This window comes from Chiloscyllium punctatum, chromosome 10, assembly GCF_047496795.1.
Source record: "Chiloscyllium punctatum isolate Juve2018m chromosome 10, sChiPun1.3, whole genome shotgun sequence".
Lineage (NCBI taxonomy): Eukaryota > Metazoa > Chordata > Chondrichthyes > Orectolobiformes > Hemiscylliidae > Chiloscyllium > Chiloscyllium punctatum.
In genome coordinates this window covers 52,034,522-52,061,578 of record NC_092748.1, presented here as the reverse complement: position 1 = coordinate 52,061,578, position 27,057 = coordinate 52,034,522, and the positions used below count along the sequence as shown (strand labels likewise).

The window sequence follows — 27,057 nt, the reverse complement described above, 5'->3', positions numbered from 1 at the left end:
CATAATGCCAGAAGCTGAAACAAAATATATTTCATTCTGAATTCTAACATAGTTCCCACACTTCATTAATTCATAAAATAGATTTTATAACTTGTGAATTAAAGATATCCTGTTATACCAGCAATTATCCAGTTAATCACATAAACCTATGTATAATTGAAGTCACAGTTTTTTTGGTTTGCTATTTCTCTTGAAATCCTCATTAGATAATTGGAATAAACTTGTGACCGCAAGAGATAATGTCACAAACACCCGTATCATGTTAACTGCTTGTTCATTATTCATAAACCTGAGCCCAAGAGAAGAACACTAAAATTTACACACCAGGAGAGGTTTCAAAGTGACTATAGTTTTAAATATTTTTGATTCTGGCAATAACTGATTTCAGAATTTCAGAATCTAATGTTTAGTGTGAAATAACTGCAGCAAATCAGATAAGGGTTTTGCTAGTAAGAAATGTTTGCTGCTGCTACAAAGAACTTTGTGAAGCAGGTTGGAGATACAGGCCGACTAAAACCTGTTCCTGGTCTGAGTGAGGCTGACAGATATCAACCACTCAGTCTAGTGACAAAAAGGAAGAAATCGTTCTTTTGGAAAAAGAAGAAATACAGCTCTACACCATTTACCCTGAAGGACATTCTTGTTGGAGAAAAGGAGGTTTCTGCAGGTAACATACTTACATAACACATGCAAGTTTTAAATGCTTTTAGGAAACTATATCATCACAACAAAGTGATCTTATGACCAATTAAACTGCTCAAACTCTTTTCACAATCCTAACTAAATTTGTGACTTTGCATTATATTTACAACATTGGTGTGAGGATATTACTCAGAGGGGAAATGACTGTAGTTGTTGGAGGTTAATTATCTTGGAAAGAAGGTAGGAGTTCTTCAGGGTAGTGTTCATTTTCAACTGCTTCATTAATGTTCTTTCCTCCAATATAAGTAGGAAATGAGAATGTTCATTGATGATTGCATATTATTCAGTCCCATTCACAGCTCCTCAGGTACTCAAGTAATTCATGCTTACATGCAGGAAGAATTTAACAATATTCAATTTGGGCTGATACACTTATCACTTAATTGTCGGCAATAACCATCTCTAACAAGAGACAACCTAACCGTCTTCAACTAATTTCCATTCATCAAGCCTGAGACCCAAGGCTAGAACCATATTGAGGTGACAGGGGTCTCAGCTACTGGCTGCAGGAGCCCAAAGTGACCCCTACCAGAAGGGATACTGTGCCTTGTGACGCTCTGGCACTCGACAGATTGATGATGGGTTTTCACTGAGATCAAAAACCCTAAAGATGGAAATTGCACCCACTGAAAGCTGTCATCCAATCAAAGGCTGGCCACCTTATTGAACGACATCACCACTGGGCCATTAAGGACTGCTTCCACTCAGATGAGGCCTGGGTCATCACTGCATCCTAACTCATGGGTGAATGATGCCATTCATGGGGCTGGTGTTGCCAGGGAGAAAGTTGGCAGCAAAAGAGTTGTCTTTCAGTGGGTCCCACCCTCACCTCCTTTTTTGAATAAGGGAATCTTCACTCCAGGAGCCTACAAGCATTCACACACAGATATGGCTATGCTTAATCCTACATGGCAAGTACCCTCCCTTAATTGGTTCATATGAGCAGCAGTGGGTTGAGTCCCTTAAGTGGGCATTCATTGGCTAAGGACCTCAATTGCGGAGGAACCCTACCACATAGTTAATCAGTTTGGGTGGGGACCCTACCTCCCACCAACCCTCCCATCTTCCCACCTTATTAAATGAGCCATCCACTAAACCTGTCATAGAAGAGGATGGAACATTCCAATCTATATATCTAGCCTCACATGATGTTTGATTCACTGTTAAAATTACTAAATTAGGTACACTGTACTATATCTTGAATTTTTAAAAAATCAGAAAATTCTGTAGGTCTGGCAAAGAGAATCAATGTTCAAGTTCAGCAATATTTGTAAATTGCTATAAAGTGTTTTAGCACATTTAAGTATTGTTAATTTAACAGAGTTATGAGTAATTGAATTCCGAGTTTCATATACTGAGTTGCGTCAGTAAATTAAAACTTATAAGTGCTCAACTTAAATGTGAGTTTCTGTTCTATATATACATATATATGTATACCAGTAAAGATAACAAAAGTAATCAGGCATTGTTTCCCATTTACTAGGTGTCTCTTCATATCAGCTTCTCAATTATGAAGATAAGTCAGATGTTTCCCTGAATGGGAAACTTGGAAATTATATAATTCATGACGTTGGGTTTAACATTGATGGATCAGATTCTGTGGCAGTGAAAGCTTCATTTGGAATTGTGACAAAACATGAGGTAGAGGTTCCAGTACTTCTTAGGGAGATCATTAACAGGTAATTCTGCCATTTTCTATTGTATTTTATTGATACCATATGGAAGGTAGTTAATTGCCAAAGCATCATTAAGAAAGCTTAACTGAACAAAAATATAGTAACAATTAAGACAATTATAAACATTGTTGGGGCTTTCCATATGACATAGGAGCAGAACTCAGCCAATCAACGGGATCATGGCTGATTTGATCATCTTCAACTAAACTTTCCCCATAATCTTCAATACACTTACTAATTAAAAATATACATCTCTTTTCATAACTAAGACACTTAATGATATAGCCCTCTGTGATAAAGAATTTCACAGATTCATTACCCACTAACAGAAAAAAGGTCTCTTCATCTATGTTTAAACAGCAAGCCCTTAATGAGAACATGTTTTTTAGTCCTAAATTCTCTCTCTAAGAGGAACAAACTCTCAGCACCTGCCCTATAAAATCCCCTAATAATCTGAGATATTTTAATAAAGACAACTCTCATTCTTCTACACTCCAGAGTGTACAGGCCCAAACTACACAACCTTTCCTCGTAAGAAAATCCCTCCATGTCTAGTATCAACCCTAATACACCTTCTCTGGACTGCCTCCCATGCAGTATATCCGTCCTTAGATAAGTTTTCCTTTTCGTAAATCCCACTTTGTCCTTGTGTAATCCCGATGGTATTATCTAAGTATCCTGTTGCCACATGTTTTATAATAGTGTCCAAAATTTTTTCCTTTATCTTATTCACATGGTGGAACATGGTGTTGCTGGCTGGCCAGCATGTATTGTCTATCCCTAGTTACCCTTGGTGAGCTGGTTTCTTGAACCACAACAGTCCACGTATTGTAGGTAGACCTACCCTGCCCTTCGGGAGATGGAACCTCAAGGTTTTGGCCTAGTGGTGTTGAAGGAACAGTGATATATTTCCAAATCAGAACAGTGAGTTCTGAAAGGGAACTTGCAGATGGTAGTGTTCCTGTCTATTTGCTGTTCCAAGAGCTCATGAATTTGGAAGGTGTGGTCTGAGGATCTTTGGTGAATTTCTGCAGTGTGTCTTCTAGATAGTATACACTGCTGCTACTGAACATTGGTGGTGGAGGAAGTGTATGTCTGTGGATGTGGTGCCAATTAAGCTAGCTGCTTTGACCTGGATAGTATTAAGCTTCTTGAGTGTTGTTGGAGCTGCGCCCATCCAGGCAACTGGGGAATATTCCATCATACTCCTGATTTGTACCCTGTAGACAAAGGACAGATTTTGGGGAGTCAGGAGGTGAGTTACTTGCCACAGTATTCCTAGCCTTTGACCTGCTCTTGTGGCTACTGTGCTCATATGATGAGTCCAGTTGAGTTTCTGGTCAATGGTAAACCCCAGGATATTGATAGTGGGAGATTCAATGATGGTAATACCATTGAATATCAATGGATATGGTTAGATTGTTTCTTACTAGAGATGGTCATTGCTTGGCATTTGTGTGATGCAAATATTACTTGCCACCTGTCAGCTCAACTTATCCTGCCACTGATGATAGACTAAATTAGTTATTCCTTAATTTTGTCCCCTCCCTCCATCTTTAAATAGTGTGGTTACATTTATCATGTTCCAAAGCTCCTGGGACTGTAGAGAATTTTGGAAGAAAGGGAAGTGGATAATTATTTGAAAAGAAAAATTATAGAGGTTTATTAATGAATTAATTGCAGAGTAGCATTGATCTTTTATGAATCATATTGTATTTCTTACATAAATTCAAAGTTTGCGGTAAGGCTGAAGGAATGGAATGAAATCAAAGCCAACACAGGCATTGTGAGCAGTATGGCTTCATTGGTGCTGTGAAATTCAATAATTCTGGGTTACTAGATCTTTCATGATTTATGAGTAACTTTTTGGTATCTCTTTAGAAAAATTGATATGGAACACTGTCTTGTTCGTCAGATGAAAGAAGGCCGGCGAGCTGTTTTGTGTGTTGTCATGGAAAGTATCCGCACAACACGGCAATGCTCACTTACTGTGCATGCAGGCATGAGAGGTAAAACAATGAGGGTAAGACTCCTTGTATTTATATGCTGTTATAGTTAATGATATAGTTGGTACATAGTTCAATTAATTGGTATTACTTCAATTTAAATAATTACTGTTTTATCTAATAATTTAAATTTCATTTTGATTTTTTAAGCTGCCTTTAATTGGTAGATTCAATGTGTAATAATGAAGAGTATATTTAAGTATCAAGTACTTTTTATATGAGGCAGAGTATTCAATATGTTATGTCTTTGTGGGCACTATTAATTTTTAAAAAGATATTTGAACTTTTATTGATGAGCTGAAAGCTTACATGACAAGATTTCACACTTTAAGACTTATTCTGTAATAAACAAACTAAAAGTACCAATGACTGAACACTAATTTTGTAAGCTTTAGTAGACCATTGGACCATAAGACAAAGGAGCAGAACTAGGCCACTCAGCCCATCAAATCTGCTCTGCCATTCAATCATGGCTGATATGTTTCTCAAGCCCATTCTCCTGCATTCTTCCCTTAACCTTTGATTCTCTCACCAATCAAAAACCTATCTATCTCTGTTTAAGAAGAGAGTAAGGCAAACAATGGGAAATTACAGGTTGATTAGCCTGACCTCAGTCATTGGTAAGACTTTGGAGTCCATTATGAAAGATGAGATTTTTGAATACTTGGAAGAGCATGGTTTCATCAAGTGGTGGTCATGCCTGACAAATCTGTTAGAATTCTTTGAGGAGGTAATGATCAGGTTAGAGCCAATATATGTTATCTATCTGGACTACCAGAAGGCCTTTGACAAGGTGCCACACAGGAAGCTGCTAAGTAAGATAAGGGTCCATGGTGTTACAGGCAAGATACTAGCATGGATAGAAGATTGGCTATCTAGTAGAAAGCAGATAGTGGGGTTAAAAGGGTTCTTTTCAGGTTGGCAGCCAGTGACTAGTGGTGTTCCACAAGGGTCAGTGTTGGGAGCACAATTTTACACTTTATACACTAATGATCCAGATGAAGAAACTGAGGACACTCTGGCTAAGTTTGCAGAGAATACAAAGATACATAGAGGGACAGGTACCATTGAGAAGTTGGGAGGCTGCAGAAGGATTTAGGAAAGTGGACAAAGAAGTGGCAGATGGAATGCTGCATGGGAAAGTATGAGGTCGTGCACTTTGGGAAGAATAGAGGCATGGACTATTTTCTACATTGGGAGAAAATTCAGAAATCTGAAGTGCAATGGGCCTTGGGAGTTCTGGTCCAAGTTTCTCTTCAGGCAATCTTGCAGGTTGAGTCAGTAGTTAGGAAGACAAATGTAATATTGATATTTATTTTGTGAGGACTAGAATATAAAAGCAGGGATGTACTTCTGTGGATTTATAAAACTCTGGTCAGATCATATTTAGCATATTGTGAGCAATTTTGGGCTTCATACACCAGGAAGGTTGTACTGGTCCTGGAGTGGGTTCAGAGGAGGCTCAAGAGATTGATCCTAGGAATGAAAGGCTTAACATATGAGGAACATTTGAGGACTCTAGGTCTTTACTTGATGGAGTTTAGAAGGATGAGAAGGAATCTAATTGAAACTTATAGAACACTGAATAGTCTTGACAGTGTAGATGTTGGGAAGATGTTTCCATTGGTAGGAGAGACTAGGACCTGAGGGCACAGCCTTAGAGTAAAGGGAAGATGCTTTAGAACAGAGATAAGGAGAAACTTCTTCTGTCAGAGAATGGTGAATCTATGGAATCCATTACCACAGTAAACTGTGGAGACTAGGTCATTGAGTTTATTTAAGATGGAGATAGATAGGTCCTTGATTGTCAAGGGGATCAAGGGTTACGGGGAGAAAGTGGGAGAATGGGGTTGAAAAACTTATCAGTCATGATTAAATGGCAGAGCAGACTTAATGGTCTGAATGGGCTAATTTCTGCTCCTATGTTTTATGGTCATAAATATACTTACTGACATGGCCACCACAGCCCTCTGCGGCAATAAGTTGCACAGACTAACCAGCCTCTATCTAAAGAAAATCCCTGTCATCTCAGTTCTAAAGGGTCATCTCTTCCCTCTGAAGCTATGGCCTCAGGTCCTAGTCTATCCTATTAATGGAAACATCTCCATATCCAACCTCAGCAGTATGTAGGTTTCAATGAGATCTACCCTCATCCTTTAAACTCCACTGAGTATAAATCCTGAGTTCTCAACCACTCCTTATATGACAAGTCCTTCATCCACAGGATCATTCTTATAAACATCCTCTAGACCGCCTTCCAATGCCAACACATCCTTCCCTAGATATGTGATCCAAAACTGCTCACAATATTCCAAATACAGTCTGAGTGGAGCTTTATATAGCCTCATCAGTATATCTCTGCTCTTATATTCTAACCCCTTTGAACTGAATTGCATTTGCTTTCACAAATGTCAATTGAAACTACATATTATCCTTAACTCCTGAATTAGTATTCCCAAGTCCCTTTATGTTTCAGATTTCCAAAGCCTTTCCTCACTTAGAAAATTGTCTATGCTTTTATTCTTCCTACCAAAGTGCAAAATCTCATACTTTCATGGACTGGATTCCATTTGCCATTGCTTTGCCCACTCTCTGAGTGTGTTCAAATCCTTCTGAAGCCTCTCTGCTTCCTTAACACTATCTGTCCCTCACTTACCTTTGTAATGTCTGCAAACTTAACAACAATGCCTTTAGTTCCTTCAAACAGATCATTAATGTTTAAAATGAATAATTGTGGTCCCATCACAGACCCCTGCTAAGTCCACTAGTCACTGGCTGCCATCCTGAAAAAGACCCTTTTATCCCTGCTTTTTGCCAGTGAGCCAATCGTTTATCCATGCCAGTACCTTCCTCCTAACGTCATGACCTCTTTTCTTATTTAGCATACTGTGCGGTACTTTGTCAAAGGCTTTCTGGAAATTCAGATAGATTACGTCTACTGGTTCTCCTTTGTCTAACTTGCTTGTTAAAACAAATTCTCTCTTTTACTTCTCACAAAACCAGAAATAAAATAAAAATTTCACAGTATTATAATGTGTTGCTTTGTAAATAGATATTTAATTTTCAAAATGAACCTTAGCCCTAAGAGTTTACTTCTGTTGTTTTCCTTTTCCAACTTAATAATATTTAACAACAGCGCTGTTCATCATGATGAGGTTTTTCCTAAATTTCCTCTCATTAGCTGGGCACAGCTTCTAGTCTTGTTTAAAGCCTCTAGAGTTTGGAACTTAAAATCCAACTGCAAGTCCCTCCCCAAACTCTGAATGGTGAACATCAATGATGAAAGTTGCTGCTGTCTCTCGCAGATCTTGGAAGACGAGCCGTGTTTCTGAGTTTCAGGGATATCTTTCTAAGTCTTCTCTCATACCTCCATGACAATGTGAATCATAAGGATCTTGTATCCAGATAGAAATGCTGATTAGCTATCCTAGAACCCAAGTCTTTTTTTTTATCTTGGAACACTTCAAGCATACCTGTTTAAAAGCTGACATCCATAACACCTTCCATTGTCTTTAGGGACTTCTGATCTAACTACTATAGAGGTACTGCTACCATTGTCATGAGTGTGAAGACCTTGCACTGTCTTCATACTAAAGCAATTTGGACTTCCTATTAATCTTTAATAGATTTACCACCTTGATCTGATGTTAGGCAGCCTTCAGAACAGGTCACATGAACTGTTTAATTTTACCCTAAAAGTAGAGACATAGTCCAAAAACATAACAATCTCATAAACCTCATATTTGTACAACCTGCTATCTCCAGTGATGTTTCTCAAAGAAACTCAGTAATTTTCCCTCCATCTCTTTGGTTATGATATTCTTTTCTACTGTTAGCTCCCTTTACAGACCTCTTGTATAATTTCTTGTTCCTCTTGTATGTCCCCATTTGTCTTCTGCAGTCTTTCTCTTCCTTTTTAAATGTTCTTTCCTTCGCACTGTAAATCTCTCATCTCCTTTGCCTCTGACACAGTTTCCTCACCTTCTCAACTGATATCTCCTTTATAGATATCAATGACTGCACTTCAATAAATTTACTACATTTGGAGTGCTGAAGAATGTTCTGAGACATAATGAGTAGAAATGACTTTCATGAAAAGGAAAATGGACAAAGTCTAGAGGAATTAGTTGATCTAGTTTTGCAACCCTGTCAAAGTCACATTTGATCCCAATTCAACTAATACAAACTATTGCATAAGTTTGAAAAGAATTGTGACAAAATGATAGTCAGCACTGATATTTTGAATGGGTGTTATTTAAGTGGGTAAAAGAAGAGTTGAAAGCTTGGAGGTAGTGAATTGTGACTGGTATGTATGGATGTGGTTGGGGGATAATGGCAAGGAATGGAGAACCCGAATGGTAGTGTCAATAGAGGACTGCAGATGCTGGAGATAAGAGTCTAGAGAGTGGTGCTGGAAAAGCACAACAGGTCAGGCAGCATCCGAAGAGTAGGAAGATCTACGTTTGAAGGATTTTTGCCTGAAAGGTCAATTTTCCTAATCATTCAGTGGCCTATGTGGGGATATGTGGTTCAAATCCTACGATGACCCGTGGAATTTAAATTTAATTCATAACAGAGGTTTAAAATAACTAATAAAAGCAAAATAACATGGATGCTAGAAATCTGAAATAAGAACAGAAAGTGCGAGCAGATCCGTGAAGAGAGAAACAGAGTTAACATTTTGACTCTGAAATATTAACTCTCTTGAGATGCTAACATTTAGAGAGCTGTCCCACAGTGAAATGACGAGTGAAATGTCAGCCTGTCGTAGACCTAGATATGGAACCATTCCTACAGACAATGTCTCAGTCACTACAATTACCAACTTTGGTCTGTACCACTGACAGGACAAACCCATCAGAGGTGACAACATAGTATAGAGCCAGAAAGGAGTGGGAATCCTCAATATTGATTCCAGATCCCATGAAATATCATAGCATCGGGTCACATAGTCAAAGATACTGCTGATTACTGTTAGGTTCCCCATAGTTGGCTGGTCAGTCCTTCTCCATGGATAATAATTGGAAGAAACACATAGTGTGGCAAAGGCAAATAATGTACTTCAATCTGCATAAACAAATTTCAAAATCAGTTACCAAGAGTGACTCAGCACACCACTAATGACTGAGCTGGACAAAGCCTGAAGAACAAGGCTTGAAGACTGTGCCAACAGCAGGTGATGGGGAAACCTATTTGACCCTGTCCTCCCAATTCTACCTTTCAAAATGCATTGATCCATAACAACAATGATTTTGATGGGAACAAAAAATGGCTGAAGGCACCAAATATTGCAAAGGTTATTGGCCTTGATAACATTACAGCAATATTACTGAAGAATTCTGAATTAGTCATGCCTCTAGACAAGTTGTTCCAGAACAGGTACAATACTGGTAACAATGCTTCAGTTTGGAAAATTGCACCAGGATATCTTGATTCAAAAGCCAGAACAAATCCATCCAAACCAATTAGCATCCTTTGTGGAAACTAAATGCTGCTTCACATTTCAGCAAGACTTCCAATATATTGTGTGACACTACGACTGTGCTACATGGACATAATTACCAATTCAAGACTGGGCATCCAGGAGATCATATGGACTACACAGCAACAGAATTGTATTTAGCTTCAATTTGTAATCTCATGGCCCAGCAAATCCTCACTGTACCATTACCATCAAGCGGAGGATAAACCTTAGCTCAATGAAGAGAACAGGAGGACATGCGGGAGCAGCAGAAGACATACCAAAAAGGTGTCAACATGGTGAAGTTACAATATAGACTACTTGTGTTTCAAACATTGAAAGTAGCATGTGATAGAGCTAAGAGATCTCACAACCAAAGGATCTGATCTAAATTGTGCAGTTCTGCTACAACCAGCCTCTGAATGGTAAGCAATTAAACAATTAACAGCTGGAGGAGACTATACAAATATGCCCATCCTTAATGACGGGGAAGACCTGCACATCAGTGCAAAAGACAAGGACAAAGCATTTGCAAACACCTTAAGCCCAAAGTACCAAGTGGAGAAATCATCTTGGCCTCCTCCAGTGTACCCTAGCATCACAAGTGCCAGATTTTAGCCAGTTTGATTTTGATGGGATCAAAAAATGGCTGAAGGCACCAAATATTGCAAAGGTTATTGGCCTTGATAACATTACAGCAATATTACTGAAGAATTCTGAACTAGTCATGCCTCTAGACAAGTTGTTCCAGGACAGGTATGTTACTGGTAACAATGCTTCAATTTGGAAAATTGCACCAGTATATCTTGATTCAAAAGCCAGAAGTAATCCAACCAAACCAATTAGCATCCTGTCAGTCTGCTTTCAATTATCAGCAGTGATAGAGAGCATCATCAGTAGTGCTAACAAGCAGAGGTTGCTCAGCAATAACCTGCTTTTGATACTTGGTTTGCATCCTCCAGGGCCTTTCAGCTCCTGATTTCATTGCAGCCTTGCTTCAAACATGGACAAAAGACCTGAATTCAAAATATAATATTAGGGTGGCTGCATTTGACAGTGTGGCATCAAAGTGCTCATGCAAAACTGAAGTCAATGGGAATCAGTGGAAATCTCTCCACTACCTGGCACAAAGTAGGATGGATGTGGTTGTTGGGGATCAATTATTTTGGTCTTGGGAATCTGCAGGAGTTCCTCTGAGTATTGTCCTCAACCCAATCATTTTTAGTCATTTCATTGATGACTTTCATTCTATCATAAAGTCAGAAGTGGTGATGTTTGCTGATGATTGCATAATATTCACAACTTGAAGCAGTCTGTACCCCTATGCTGCGAGACCTGGATAACATCAAAGCTTAATTTGATAAATGACAAGTAATATTCAAGGACTCACACAAGTGCCAGGTACCAATCATTTCCAACAGTACAGAATCTAGCCATCACCTCTTAAGATTTAATGACATATCCATTGCTGAATTCCCCAGGAGGTTACCATTGACCAGAAATTGAACTAGACAAGCGATACAAATACTGGGGCTCTATGAGCAGGCTAGAGGTTAGAGTAACTTAGCTGCTGACTGCTAAGCTTGTCTACCATATCTAAGGTGCAAGTTAGGACTGTCATGGAATACTACCCACTTGCCTGGATGAGAAACAGCAACACACATGAGGCTTGACACCATCTGAGACAAGAGAACCTGCTTATTTTCATTCCATGCGCCACTTTCAACACTTATTCCCACAGTAGTAGCGATGTGTAACATCTGCATGATACATTGCAATAACCCATCAGGTTCCTTCAACAGAACTTCCAAACTTATGACCTCTACCACCTCGAAGGAACAGGGAAACAGATACAGAAGAACATCACTGCCTGCAAGTTCTCCTTCAAGTCACACACCATTCTGATTTGGAACTATATTGCTATCATTTCATTGTTGCTGGGTCATTATCCTGGAACTCCTTCCAAACAGAAGGGTAGCTGTAGTGCTTAAGAAAGTGATTCACTGTCAACCTCTCTAGGACAATTAAGGAATGGCAAGAAATGCTAACCTAGCCAGTCTTGCTCATATCCCATGAAAGAATAACAATTGATGGGATAACTTTACGTGTCTAGTTTTGAAACTTAATAAAAGAAAATCCAAATATTTCAGCCACCTTTTTATTATATCTTATTTAATATTGGTTTGTAAAAGTAGAAAACCAATTTTGATTATGGCACCCACTCTAGTTTCAGATTGATGATGGACGAAATCACAAAGGATGTGACAAAGCCATTGTCATCCCAGCTCATACAACAATTGCGTTTAGTGTATTTGAGCTCTATATCCATTTAGACGGGCACTTTGGTAAGTAACATATTGCATATTCCCTTAAAATTTCATTTTATGAATGCTGAATAACTCCTGAATATATTTTCAGATCATTTCTGTCGTCATTAATTATTAGCTTTCATTTACTTAGTTTAAATATTTCAATATAGAAACACATTAGTTACTGACACTTGCACCCATAAAATATGAACTAAAAACATAATATTAAGAACTTTAAAAAAGTGATTTCCCATTCAAAATGACAAACATTTACATATGGTCATACAATTTAAGAGTAGGAGTAGTTTCTTCAGCCTTTTGAACCTGCTGCAACATTCATTAAGATCACAGCAGACCTAAAACTCCACGTTCCTGCTTATTCTTGATGACCTTTTTCTCAAATCATATCAGGACTCTGTCTAATTAAGATGAAAAATATTCAAGGACTCACACAACTGCCAGGTAATGGTCATTTCCAACAGTAGAGAATCTAACCATCACCTATTGAGATTTAATGACATTTCCATTGCTGAATTACCCAGGGGTTACCATTGACCAGAAGTGGAGCTAGACTAGCGATGTAAAAACTGAGGCTATAAGAGCAGGTCAGAGGTTGGAGTAACTTAGCCTCTGACTCCTAAGCTTGTCCACCATATCTAAGGTGCAAGTTAGAGCTGTATTGGAATACTGCCCACTGCCTTTTGAAGAAGAAAATTCCAAAGATTTACTTCCCTCTGTGAAAAAATATTTCTCCTCAATGACTCCTTTTTGAAGAGTCAAATTAAGATTTAAATCCCCCCAACAAATGGAACCATCCTTTCCACATCCATGTTGTTATGACCTATCAGGATCCTATGTTTTGAAGATATTTGCTCTTAGCCAGTCCAATCTGGAGTGGAAACAAGCTTAGCATGTCCAAACTGTAATGGATACAAGCTTAGCCTGTCCAATCTTTCGTGATAAGACAACATATCCATTCTAGTTACTAGTTTAGGAGACTTTATCTTAATTGTTTGCAATACATTTATATTCTTCCTTAAATGAGGACAGCAATATTGTACACAGTCCTCCAGATATGGTCTTACCAAATGCACTACATAGTTGAAGCATACCTTCCCTACCTTTGTAGGTCAGTTTTCCTCACAAGAACTGATAATATTCTGTTCATTTCCTAACCACTTTCTGCACCTGCATACTGAAGCTTTTGAGGGTCAAGCAAGAGAACACTTAGGTCCTTTTGCATCTCAGAGCTCATTTTTCTTTTGTATTCTTCCCAACAAAATGAACTTCACATTTTCCCACAATCTCCATATGCAGATCTTTGACCACACAGTTAACTATCTGTATCCCTTTGTATGCTTGTTGTGTCTTCTTTTGTCTTGCTGCGTTATCTATCTTTGTGTTATCAAGAAATTTACCAAGCATTTGTTGGTACTTTTTTAAAGTTATAAATTCTCAAAGTGTGGATTGCCATTTGGAAGCTTTGCAGGCTGATCAGTAGTAAGATTTTAAGTATTTGTAGTTGTGCAGATGAAGCAACATTCTTAATAAAAGCTATGTTCCTATTCTTTTAGAACTCTGTGTTACATCTGAATCAGAAGGTGGGTTTGAAAAAGAACAAATAACTGAGCAACTGGGAGGTTTAATGAGCCGATTCTCAGTGTGGAAATTGCGACGATGTCTGTCTGATTTCTTTTATGGCAGTCCGTTCAGATCAGGTACGTCTTTCCTCAAATACTGTAGAGTAATTGTGGTATGTTACACAAGGTAAAATAAAGAAGACAATACACAGAAGTCCCATATATATCTTGTACCTGTTGATGCAGAATATGTACAATACATCTTGTTGATGCTGATTATTATCATGTAATTATGTACTCTTAATTTAACGTGATGAAAAGTTCAGGGATGTTTATAATTCACAAGTGAGCTGTCTTTAAAAAGTACAAGCAATAATGTAATTAAAAATTAAACTTTAAATATTACAGATGCCAGAAATCTAAAATCCGAACAGAAACAAAAATGAGCAGGTCTAGCAGTGCCTGTGGGAAAGGAATAGGTTAACATTTCAGGTTGATATCCTTTATCAGATTAGGTTTGCAGCCTCAATCTAATCTAACCTAACACGAGGACTAACATTTTCCACTTTGCATTGAATCTAAGCTTGTGGGAAACAAAAGCCTTAGCCTGGTTATTTGCACAAAACCATAATTTTGTATAATTACTGGTGTTATTAGTAAAGCAGTACTCATGCTGCTACATGGGTTTATAAGACCCTCACTGATGCTAGAATACATTTTTTAATAGGTTGTAGGTATCACTGACAAGGCCAGTGTAAACAATGTTTTATCCTTTCAATATTATATATTGATTCTATTCACAATTCCCATGATGAAAATATATAGCAGTAGCTGTTAGTATGGCCACCAATTGTTAATTGGGGTTTTATATTAGAGTTCTACATCATTCCCTTTCAACTGAAAAGCATTTCCCACCAATGAAATCCCAGTGATCATATCACAGTTGAAGTAAATGTACATCTGCAATGTTCATATTTATCAACAAGGTTAACTACAATCTTTCAATTGCATCTTTAACTTTGCTATCTGCATGTAAACATTTCAGACCTCTTCAGTCCGACCAACAACATAGTAGATTCCACTGGTGAATGCTGATAACTACTTTGGGCAGTGCTTGTAAGTGATAGTTTTAATCAAGCTATTCTGAGATATATGGCACAGCTCTAGACCAATGTTCCCTCTAATTTTCTTTCTGGCTGTGTGAGCCTGTAAGATCTGTACCCAGTGGTAATTTCCATAACCAGAAGTCAATGCTGCAATCGACATGCCAATGCCAATTGCTGTGTGTAGAATCTTGAAGCAGCTGCTAGTGCAGTTTAGAAAGAACATTGCTCTGTGCCAGGTGGGACTTGAACCTACACTGGCTGGCACAGCGGAATGGACACTACTGCTGCACCAGAGGAGGTTCCAGAGCTTGTTAATTACAGGGGAACCTCGATTATTCGAACGAGACGGGCGGGCATTATTTTGTTCAGATAATCGATTATTTGGTTAATCGATTCAATGCCTTTCCCCTAGGGCTTGGAATTTTTAAAAGCTGCTCCCTGTTCAGGAGACTGCAGCACACTACGCGTGAATCCCCGCGTCCAACACTGCCCCCACTCACCCCTCAAGCCCATCCAACACCAGCCCCCGTCCCCTCTCCAGGGCAGCCAGATTGGACACCAACAACAAGACTGCTGCTGCTACTGCCTTTGTGGGATAAGTCTCAAAATCTTGCTCATGCGTACACACACACACACACACACACACACACACACACACACACACACACACACACACACACACACACACACACACACACACACACACACACCTCTGCCCTGTACGGGACAATGTTGGTCAGATTATCTGGGGAAGGTGGGGGGGGGGTTTGGGTTTAGGGTACACCCCTCTGTAGAAATCCAGAGAAAGTATGGGGAAAGTGAGAGGGCGGGAGGTGAGTCATTTGGGGACGGTGCCTGTTGGAAACACGTCTTTGTAATGTTTCTATTGGGACCTCGAGATCTCCTTCGGATAATCCAATTTTTGGATAATTGGTATTCGGATAACGAGGTTCCTCTGTACTTAATGAAACAGTACATCTGTAAAACTCAGTGTTTTGTTTGATTTGACTAATCATAGCCATGTTTAAATCCTTTCTGAGTTTTCCATTTATCAAAAGGATGCCAAATTATACTTTTATTTAGAATTTATCATATATATGATTTACCATATATATTTGATCTTTGTGAAAGTATGCTACAAGATAGTTTTAAAAAATATTGAGCGTAAGAAAGACTTTCTGGTGCCATTTTCCAGGTCAAACATGAGGTAAAAAAATCTTCCCAAGACCAAACAATTTCAAAGATCCATCTACATTTATATTGGTATGAAAGCAATTGATGCTTTCCCAGTGTGTGCTACAAGGTGATGCAACATGCTATAAGGGGCCTGACACCAAAAATAGGGCTCATTTGCCCAAATTGAAGCATTGGGTTGTTTGTTCAGGATTTCTAAATCTATGTGCAGCCTAATCATTGGCCTTAAAGGAACCATTAGAGATATTTATAGCAGTGTGGGTGGATCAGTGGTTAGCATTGCTGCCTCACAACACCAGGGACCTGGGTTCCATTCCATCCTCAGGCGACTGTGTATGTGGAGTTTGCACATTAGATTAGATTACTTACAGCGTGGAAACAGGCCCTTCGGCCCAACAAGTCCACACCGACCCGCTGAAGCGCACCCACCCACACCCATTCCCCTACATTTACCCTGCACCTAACACTATGGGCAATTTAGCATGGCCAATTCACCGAACTTGCACATTTTTGGACTGTGGGAGGAAACCGGAGCACCTGGAGGAAACCCACGCAGACGCGGGGAGAATGTGCAAACTCCACACAGTCAGTTGCCTGAGGCGGGAATTGAACCCGGGTCTCTGGCGCTGTGAGGCAGCAATGCTAACCACTGTGCCACCGTGCCGCATTCTCCCCATGTTTCTGTGGGTTTCCTCCCACAGTCCAAAGATGTGCGATTTAGGTGGATTGGTCATGCTAAGTTGCCCCATAGTTCCAGGAATGTGCAAGCTAGGTGGATTAGCCATGGGAATTGTAGGATGAGGTTGGTGTGGCTTTGATGGGCTGAATGGCCTGCTTCTTAATGGTAGAGATCCTGTGATGTAATAATAAGATACAGTTTAAAAAAACAAGCTTAACTTAATACAAAACTAACAGGAGCATGGATGTCTTACCATGGTTAGCTGCTGACCTCAGCTTGGACACCATCAAAATCTCCTTCCGTATCCAAGGGCTACTGTCAGGCTTGGAAGAGCTCAACATTTATCCACACGTTGTCGCTGATTTGCCAAGACAAGCAGTTGGCATTTACAGCTCAACAGCCTTCTTAAAATTTTCCTTAGTCTCTTTCTACCCCATTCTTCCTTGGAGTTTAATGGAACTTTTATGGAGCTCTCAACAGATCATTTTTTAAAATATAAATGCATCATTGATGTTAACTATTCTAGACCATACAATTAATGTTTTAAATTATTTTAAAAATACATATGCACGTGATTTTCAGCAGACCTTTTCTGCTATTTTAATGTGTTGTATTAATCACATTTTCATCACTTAGAGGCACATATTTGTGTGCTTACCAAGAACACTTAACTCTTTACATGTCATTTTTCCTGTACGTTTTTAAAAAAATTAATGCATTTTTATCTCCGCAATAATGTTAACAATAACCATCAGCATGGATAGAGTGGTATTGAGAGGTGCTCAGAAGGAAGGAAGCAGCTGTGTTGCTGGAGTTGAACCAATCTGTTTTTGCTTCATCTCCCCTTAAGAGTACAATCAGCAAATGGAGTAGAAATTCATTGAGCTGATCAATACAAATTGCTGGCACAACTCTCTCCACAAACCTAAGGTTGTTCCTTAATAGAAAAAAATTACAAATGGCTCATTAGTTTGCTATGCTGTTTTGTTATTACCAGCTGCTGTTTTCCAGTACTATCAGAAGGAAAATTTAACTACAGGCTTCTTGTGACAAATTAATGTCTGCAGTAAGTGCAAACTTTACGTGTTATTCTATGTTTGACCAGATGAAAAGGTGTTGGATGATGTCAGAAATTCCACTCTTTATTTGGAGGATCTGATTGCTGACTATTATGAAAAGGCTACAAGCATGACTGACATTTCCACAAACTACCTCAGAGATAATGTACACACACGGGTCAATCTCCTCAATCATAATATCTCTAAAGGACCCTGTACTCTTTGTGGCATGGGAAGCTCCCGAAGAGAGACAGTATATGGATGCCTGGAGTGTTCATTCAATGGGCAGAAATATGTGAGACTGCATGTGGTACCATGCTTTGATCTGTGGCACAAAAGAATAAGATAAAATGCATTTTTATATGGTTTAGAGTCCAAGAAGTGACAGCACAAATTGTGTAGTATTTTTGACTTTATTTAAGCCAACTTTTGTTTGGTTAAAAAAAATTAATCTCTTTGCAAATTTTTAGTTTTAAAATAGTAATGCAATGCTGTGAAGCATTAATTTTTGAGTGTATCTGTTCATGAACATGCTTGTAAAATTATATCAATTCTTTGAACTTCAGACTTTGCAATTTAACCAGTGACAATATACGTTTTAGAATCAATTTTGAATAATGTAAATTTTTGAAGTTCTACTTTGCTTTTAGTCTTTTTGTATCATGTTTGATAGTTCTCATTCCTTATTTTACAGTCATCATGCATGAATAGATTTACGTAAAATCTTCATATTTTGTTTGGATGTAATTAATTGCAATTAATATGAGGATCTGACATGATGTTTAAAACATTAATGGTTCATTAAAGTATCAGATTGCAAACACACAAAGGTTTTCTGAGTTGAAGTGTTATGTACCTAACATTTGAAGGGGCCGATTTTTTCCTCCCGAAATTGAGCAACATTGGAAGGACCAAATTAGACATGTGTGGGATTGTGTTGCCTGGGTTGGGAAACATGCTGAGTCTTGATATGATACAGTTTGACATCTAAAATTAAATGGTTTTAACCAGTTACTGATATGGACAATTTATCTATGTTAGCTTTAAAATAAAAAATCCACCACAGGTTTGCTTAAAAAAAACAAAATGATTGATCTAGTGTGAAATCAAGACTTATTCAGCAAAGCTAATTAACAGTTTGAAATATGATAGTATAAATATTAAACTTGTAAATACCCCAACACATACACACACACACAATATAAAGGGAGCAAGAAACTACATTTCCATGCAGAAACTCACTTTGAAAAGAAAATGTCTTTGGCCAAATACAAGTTAGATCTTGAAGGCAAATAGAATAAGTGTAGAATATTCAGATAGTTGTCAGTTTGGCACTGATGTATATGCACAGTTCGCTAGACATGTACACTTAGCTGAGGGATTTTTGCGCACAGTCATTGAGGACAAACTTCCTCAACGTCTTCCAGGCATACTCTGGTTTTTGTTTCAGAATCACGAGGACTGAGCATGGGAAGCATTTTTTCTTCAGCAGGCTGGTCACCAACTCGAACTGCTTCCAAAACATTGTTCACACAGAAACTAGGAACTAAATCTTTCCAGAAATTGGCAATTCCAGACAGCTTCATGTAGGATTTCTCTCCAAACTCTATGGAAGTTTTCGCCCACAATTCTCCGTAACTCACCTCCTTATGTGTGCACCACATTTCAATGGCAGTTTTTGGTTATTGCGCATTGATCAGTGGCAGAAGTAATTGAAACTTTCCAGACCTTCCAGGCTTTCTGCTGCCGGTGACATAATTAATTCTCAGCCAGGGGCTGCCATTCACAGTACATGTCGGGGAAGGGAAACAAAACTGAACAATTGTTGAGGGCACATGGATGATTCTTCATTGGAAACAGAAGCTCACATTTGTAAATATGTTAATATCTTACTTCATTACATGGCTGATCAACTGTAATTATAATCACAGCTAAAAGAATAAAGTTACACAGACTCCTCATCCTTAGCAATTATACAATGTTAGAATCCTTAAGGAATGTTACTATTCCTATAATGCCCAGTAATATAAGATCCTGTCATTGGGAGCAAAATATATTGAAAGATTTTAAACAATTGAGGCAGATCTCAGTAAAACTTAAAAAAATCCCTCACCCTATGCATTATTGTAAATTACAAAACAAATCAGGATTGATAAGTTTTAGAAGTCTTAAAAGCAAACATTTAGCTGATGAATGAAATCCTGACACTCCCATCTGTGAGTACTTCCGACAACAAGGTCTCACCAAAGTCTGCCGTGAATTCCGCTGTTTGTTTTTTGTGAGAGGTAATTTCGGTTTGCAACTTTAAGATGTGCCTAGACCACAGACTGATCTATAATAAAAGATAAAACTTTTGCTTCTTTTCTAAAACATTAGACTTTTGCTTTCTTAAAACATTTTGTATACTCAAAAGTAGAATAGTTTAAAATAGTGCATGCAGTTTGTGAGCAGAGTAAAACAAGCAGGCCCTTGATTGATGAAACCATAAACACAGGCAGGGAAGGATGAGTCCTTGACTGATAAAGACTGCAGGACAGGGAAACGACTCGAGAGACATCTGCTACAGATTGATACAGAGACATCTGCTACAGCACAGACAGAGAAGAATAAGTCTTTGACTGATAAGACTACAGGGAGAGAAAAATAACACCTCTAGGGTCTGGAGGCATGAAGGGGAGGGTCTGAAGACATTTGTTGCAGACTTTGTGATAAGGATGCAAGTTGGAGAATAATGATGTTTTTAAGAATGTGAACCTCATGGCTCGTTAAGAGCCAGGAAGGGGAGGGTCTGGAGACATTTGTTGCAGACTTTGTGATAAGGATGCAAGTTGGAGAATAATGATGTTTTTAAGAATGTGAACCTCATGGCTCGTTAGAACCAAGGAGGGGAGGGACTTGTACTGTATATAATGAGAAACTTTGTAAGCCTCAGCGCGCCTTTTACTCAGAAGGGTGCCCATTTCTGCAGACTTGCTAATAAACCTTTGTTTTCCTGAATTTGTCTAGAGCGATTATTAAGAAGCGATTTTCGTTTCTAACAACTTGGGGGCTCATCCGGTCAACACTCCGGCCGCAAGGGGAGCTGAGGAAGGACATCGGAGAAGGTGCACCCTGCCGATTTCGGCAGTCCCTGATTCCTTGCTTGTCGCCCCGCGCGGCTTGAGCGAGTGATACCCGGGAGGCTCAGGAAAACAAAGGAGGGGTGTAGCCGAGGCAGTGGGGACGGTTAACGATCGAGTAATTTCGGTGCACCGAACCCAGGTAAGAAAAAACTTGCGGGGACCGTGTTTCCGGAGACCTGGGGACCTACGGGGTGCCTGTGGATTTTTCTACAGAGACGTGGGACTCAGGTATCTAGAGGCCGGGGCTCGCCTGTGAGGGATTTTGCAGAGACCGTGTTTGAGGAGGAACGTGGACCTACGGGGTGCCTGTGATCTGTGTCACAGAGACGTAGGACACAGGAATCCAAAGACCGGGGGTGCCTGCAAAGGAACCTGGGCGATCACGGGACTGAAGGTCCGGGAATTGGCTAAATTGTGATAGATTATCACGGGATAATACGAGAAATACAAAGTCCTCGGCAATGTGAATTAGGGGATCCAAAGTGATTAAGGGAAGGGTAGGCTTAAACAGGGACAATGACACATACCCCGGGGTACCTGACGATAGTCCGTTAGGAAGAATGTTAAATAATTGGAATCAGGGTGGGAGAAAAGGAAAATCTAGAAGGAAGATGGTAAAATACTGTGAAAAGTGGTCCCAGAAACCTATTCAGGGCGACTCAGTGTGGTGGCCTAGCTTCGGTACTGACGAAGACTGGGTCCGGCAAGCTCTCATTTTATATGTCAATTCAAAACCTGATGATAATCTGGAAGAAAGTGATTATGCCTTTTGTTGGCTACCGGTTACGATATCTTGCCAAATGCAGGCAACTAATGAAGACTCGAGAAGGCAGAAAGAATGGGAACCTTTAGATCACTTACCACCGCCCTACGTGACCCCGTCTGCCCCACAAAATGTTCCTTCGGGTGACGACGAGTCAGAGGAAGGGGAAGACAATGGGGGGAATCACAGGCTACCTCAGGGGTACAGACCAGATCTCGAGCTGGAAGGGGTCACGGACAAAACCCTACCTCAATTGCAATAATGAATCCACTCCGGGAAGTGCCCATGGGGGGCGAGGAAGGAAGGACGGGATATGTGAACGTTCCCTTGACGAGTACTGAAGTACGAAATTTCAGGAGGGAGATGAAGGGTCTACTAGAGGACCCCATGGGCCTGGCTGAACAATTAGATCAGTTCCTGGGTCCGAATACTTACACGTGGGAAGAGATATGTTCCATCATGAAAACATTGTTCTCTAGCCAGGAACGTCAGATGATACGACAAGCTGCGCTCTTGGTCTGGGAGAAAGAGGGGGGAGAAGGAGGGGAGCAGAAGTTTCCCCTCACCGACCCCGAGTGGAATAAGAACACGGAGGAAGGACGGCGCAACATGAGAGACATGCGGGAATATTGGATAAAAGGAATAAGACAGGCAGCCCCGAAGGGGCACAATTTTACCAAGGCCTTTGGTAATCATCAAAACCCGGAGCAGATCCCTACGGACTTCCTAGACAGGATTAGGAAGAACTTGCAGCAGTTCGCTGGGGTGGACCCTGAGACGGACGTGGGGCAACAACTCATACGGGTAGAGTTTGTATCAAAAGCCTGGCCGGACATACGAAAGAAGTTAGAGAAAATGGATGATTGGGATAGTAAATCTCTAAGTGAACTACTACGGGACGCTTAAAAGGTGTTTGTGAGAAGGGACGATGAGAAGCAGAAGAAGGCGACAAAGATAATGATGCAAACGGTGCAACAAATGACAAGCTGGAAGAAGGGAAAAGGGGGAGCCGTGGCAGAAACAGGAAAGGGGAGAGTCGTGGCAAGAGCAGAGGAAAAGAGAACCATGGCCGGAACAAAGGAAGAGTGGAGGAGCGCGAGACCGCGACAGGGAAACGAAGAGGATACTCAGATGTTACTACTGTAATGAAGAGGGACATTTTAAACGGGAGTGCCCCCGCTACAAGCGGGAGGTGCGGTCGTACGCACTGATGGAGGAAGATTAGGGAGGTCGGGGGTTCCTACCCTTGGGGCAAAAGGACTATAGACAGGAACCCCTGGTAAACTTGAAAGTAGGACCCCAAGGATCGGAGATCACATTTATGGTGGACTCGGGAGCCGAAAGATCAAGTATAATCCAAATACCCCCCGGCACCCGAGCAGGAGGAAAAGTTATGGGGATATCTGGAATTGGAGGACAGAAATTACAAGTCCCAGTGGTGGAGGACGTGGAAATTGGGTATGAAGACAGAACTACTAAACGAGACCTCCTTCTACTGCCATTGGCGGGGTTTAATTTGTTAGGAAGAGACTTGCAGGTCAAACTAGGGATCGGAACGGTACCAAGTAACGGGGAAATGGTGGTAAGATTGTTCGCCCTCACCGAAGAAGATGATCAACAAATAGACCCGGAAGTATGGTACCGAGAAGGGAACAGAGGGGGTTTAAACATCAAACCTCTCCAAATCACCATGTTACCAGGAAGAGGCCCCGTAAGAAGGAAACAGTACCCGATTGCTATGGAAGGACGGGAGGGGTTACAACCTGTGATAGAAAGATTAATCACAGATGGACTACTGGAGGAATGTATGTCCCCTTTCAATACTCCAATACTCCCTGTGAGGAAGCCGGATGGGACATATAGGCTGGTGCAAGACTTGCGGGGGTTGAATGAAGTAGTCCAGGCTAGGTACCCGGTGGTACCCAATCCCTACACGTTAATGAGTAAAATTTCCCCCGAACATGAATGGTTCAGCGTAATAGATCTGAAGGATGCCTTCTGGAGTTGCCCCCTTGACGAAGAAAGTCGGAACCTTTTTGCCTTTGAATGGGAGAATCCCTCCACAGGACAAAAGCGACAGTTAAGATGGACAGTCTTGCCGCAGGGATTCACGGAGTCACCCAACTTGTTTGGACAAATACTGGAGCAGATCTTAGGAGGATTTCGGTGTAACGCGGAGAATCAATTGCTCCAATATGTCGATGATCTCTTGCTCTCAGGACCAAGAGAGGAGGAGGTACGGGCAGACACCGTTGCCCTGCTGAACTTCCTGGGGAAACAGGGCCTACGAGTCTCCAGGACAAAACTCCAGTTTGTGGAGCAAGTAGTAAGATATCTGGGCCATCAAGTCAGTAAGGGGCATCGCCGTATCACGCCAGAACGAATATCAGGGATTACGGGTATGCCAATACCCAGGACGAAGAAGGAAATCAGACAATTCCTGGGGCTAGTAGGATATTGCCGGATATGGATTGAAAGTTACACCACTTTAGTAAAATTCTTGTACGACAAACTAGGACAAGAAGGACAAAAGGTGGACTGGTCAGATGAGGAGGAGCAGCGATTTAATATTATTAAAAGTAAACTGATCCGAGCTCCGGTATTAGCTTTACCCACCCTGAAGGAACCATTCCAGTTATATGTCAATAGCGCCGGCGGAATTGCCCAGGGCTTGCTTACCCAGCTGCGGGCAGGGAAACGTCAGCCAGTTGCATTTTTGTCAAAAATGTTAGATCCTGTCTCATGTGGATGGCCGACCTGTATACAAGCAGTGGCAGCTACGGCAATGTTAGTGGAAGAGGCCCGAAAACTTACCTTTGGAGGAAGGATCACAGTATATTCCCCACATTCGGTTAGTGCCATACTGGCTCAGAAGGCTCACCGCTGGTTAACAGACTCTCGCATCCTGAAGTATGAGACGATGAAATGCTGTTCGGATTACCATATTGGAGTAAGGTTGATGGATGTCCCACTTTACAAGGGGGAGATGTATTTGTCAGAAACTATTTACTGGCCTTATCCCGTTCTTTTGCAGAACTCCGGAGATTGGGTACTTGTTAAGACCTGGAAGGCCGAAAAGCTCCAGCCGCGGTGGGAAGGACCGTTCCTGGTTCTGTTAACAACTGAAGCAGCTGTTCGGACGAAAGAAAAAGGGTGGGTCCACGCATCAAGGATAAAGGGGCCTGTTCCGTCTGAAGAAGAAAGCACTTGGACATGCGAGCAAGGGGACAAGCCGTTGGTGGTAAAACTGAAAAGACAGCAATAATGAACTCTACTTGGACTGTATTGGTGGGGATATTGATCAGTTTACTCCTGTATGTGGGGGAGGGTGAGGGGAGATGTGACAAATGTCGAACTATAGTAAGACTTGGGATTCGAATCTACACGGGATCATTTGTGTCCCATTCCTATGTGGACGATTGGTGTTATGATGTGAGTGCACGCCATGAATGTTGGGAGGGCAGAAGACCCTATTATCAGGTGTATAATAAGGGATACGGTGGCAAAATCCGTGGATGCCCTATAAATGAGCGCTGGGTATGTATTAGCAAAACTGGAAGGTGGGACCCATCTTCCGTGTTGCTCAGAGAGCAGGTTGACAGAGTCAAGGAGACCAGGGTACAGAACACTGATCGGGGGTTGGGAAAAGAGCAAGACCGTCAAAGAATGGTCGTGCTCTCTAAAGTGCCATCTGTATACGAACAGGTAGAAGAAAAGATTGAACTCCCTGATATTACACAAAACCTGTTTATTGATCTCACCTCTAGAATAGCCACTGTTTTAAATGTTAGCAATTGCTGGGTTTGTGGGGGGCCGCATATGTCAGAACAATGGCCGTGGACTGGCCAAAGCTTAGACATAGGGGAATTGCTGCAAACCACTTGGACTCATGTCAACGAAAGGAAAAGCCAGGGGTGGAGACTGACAAACAGCCCTGAGGGCCAGTTCTGTATTGAAGGCAAGGGGACCGTGGAGGTAGGGATTAGTCCCTGTCAGAATGTATTGGATGCGACCAAGCGAGTATGGTGGCCTGAGGATATTACTTGGTACATTGCAAACCGAGATCATGGCTCGTGCGTTCCATTACGTACTGATTCCTCCTCTGACAAGCTGGGGGCTGATTACTGGAATTGCAGTGGTCCTGGTCCTTATGAGGGCGTCCCCGGGGTGAAGGAGCTGTGGGATAACGTTGTGAGGCAGGGAGGGCCTGCTCCAGATGGCCTATTTTGGATATGCGGTAATCAGGCATACTCCAAACTGCCCATGGGATGGGCTGGGGTATGCTTCCTAGGTCTAATACGACCTGCGTTCTTCCTATTACCCCGGAAGGAAGGCAACGATTTGGGAATTAAACTCTTTGACTCTCTCCGTAGGTCGCCAAGGGATATCCAAGTCGGTGATTGGGGGGATGAGTGGCCACCGGCCCGGGTTATTGCATACTACGGGCCAGCTACATGGGCACAGGACGGATCATGGGGATACCGTACTCCTATCTATATGTTAAATCGAATTATCAGGCTCCAAGCAGTCGTAGAGGTTATTACTAACCGGACTGCCCTGGCCCTGGAGCTGCTGGCTAAGCAGCAGGATCAGATGAGGGCTGCTATATATCAAAACCGACTTGCCTTGGATTATTTGTTGGCCTCGGAGGGGGGCGTGTGCGGGAAGTTTAACCTGACTAACTGCTGCCTAGAAATTGACGATAATGGTAAAGCGGTTTTGGAAATTTCCGATGAAATTCGGAAATTGGCCCATGTGCCAGTACAATCTTGGCGTCCTCTTAGTCGCATCGGATGGTGGGATGGTCTCCTAGGTGGTAGTTGGTGGCGCACGGCGTTGCTGGTGGTTGGTGGGGGCGTGATTCTTCTTCTCGTATTACCCTGCCTAATCCCCTGTATTCAGCTTCTAATTCAGAAAAATATTTCCCGACTCCAGGCAGTGGTGGTTCCACAACATGGGACACGGGAACTTAAGGTGATGTTGCTGCGAAAGTCAAAGATTTCCCGGGCCCTTAAAGAAGGGGGGGCTTATCTTGGTCTAGGCACATCTTAAAAAAAAAGGGTGGAATTGTGAGAGGTAATTTCGGTTTGCAACTTTAAGATGTGCCTAGACCACAGACTGATCTATAATAAAAGATAAAACTTTTGCTTCTTTTCTAAAACATTAGACTTTTGCTTTCTTAAAACATTTTGTATACTCAAAAGTAGAATAGTTTAAAATAGTGCATGCAGTTTGTGAGCAGAGTAAAACAAGCAGGCCCTTGATTGATGAAACCATAAACACAGGCAGGGAAGGATGAGTCCTTGACTGATAAAGACTGCAGGACAGGGAAACGACTCGAGAGACATCTGCTACAGATTGATACAGAGACATCTGCTACAGCACAGACAGAGAAGAATAA

At 41.0% G+C, this 27,057-nt stretch overlaps 2 protein-coding genes across 2 annotated transcripts; both read left to right on the top strand.

Moving 5' to 3' along the window:
• The first annotated feature begins 365 nt into the window (after positions 1–365).
• pjvk (pejvakin) lies at positions 366–18,222 on the top strand. The gene is made up of 6 exons (XM_072578320.1): positions 366–667; positions 2,186–2,381; positions 4,260–4,401; positions 12,073–12,190; positions 13,729–13,872; positions 17,819–18,222. Exons 1-6 carry the CDS (start codon positions 457–459, stop codon positions 18,118–18,120), a joined length of 1,113 nt encoding a protein of 370 aa, XP_072434421.1. The 5' UTR covers positions 366–456; the 3' UTR covers positions 18,121–18,222.
• A 1,840-nt stretch (positions 18,223–20,062) lies between these two features.
• Positions 20,063–26,708, top strand: LOC140481760 (endogenous retrovirus group 3 member 1 Env polyprotein-like). The gene is made up of 2 exons (XM_072578293.1): positions 20,063–21,032; positions 24,691–26,708. Exon 2 carries the CDS (start codon positions 24,870–24,872, stop codon positions 26,706–26,708), a length of 1,839 nt encoding a protein of 612 aa, XP_072434394.1. The 5' UTR covers positions 20,063–21,032; positions 24,691–24,869.
• The last annotated feature ends 349 nt before the right edge of the window (positions 26,709–27,057 follow it).

Bases quoted from the DNA above. Each gene is read 5' to 3' on its own strand.
- pjvk (XM_072578320.1), top strand. From the start codon at position 457: ATGTTTGCTGCTGCTACAAAGAACTTTGTGAAGCAGGTTGGAGATACA. The intron at 2,382-4,259 runs GTAATTCTGCCA...GTATCTCTTTAG, and splicing joins CTTAGGGAGATCATTAACAG to AAAAATTGATATGGAACACT. The intron at 4,402-12,072 runs GTAAGACTCCTT...CACCCACTCTAG, and splicing joins TGAGAGGTAAAACAATGAGG to TTTCAGATTGATGATGGACG.
- LOC140481760 (XM_072578293.1), top strand. From the start codon at position 24,870: ATGCGAGCAAGGGGACAAGCCGTTGGTGGTAAAACTGAAAAGACAGCA.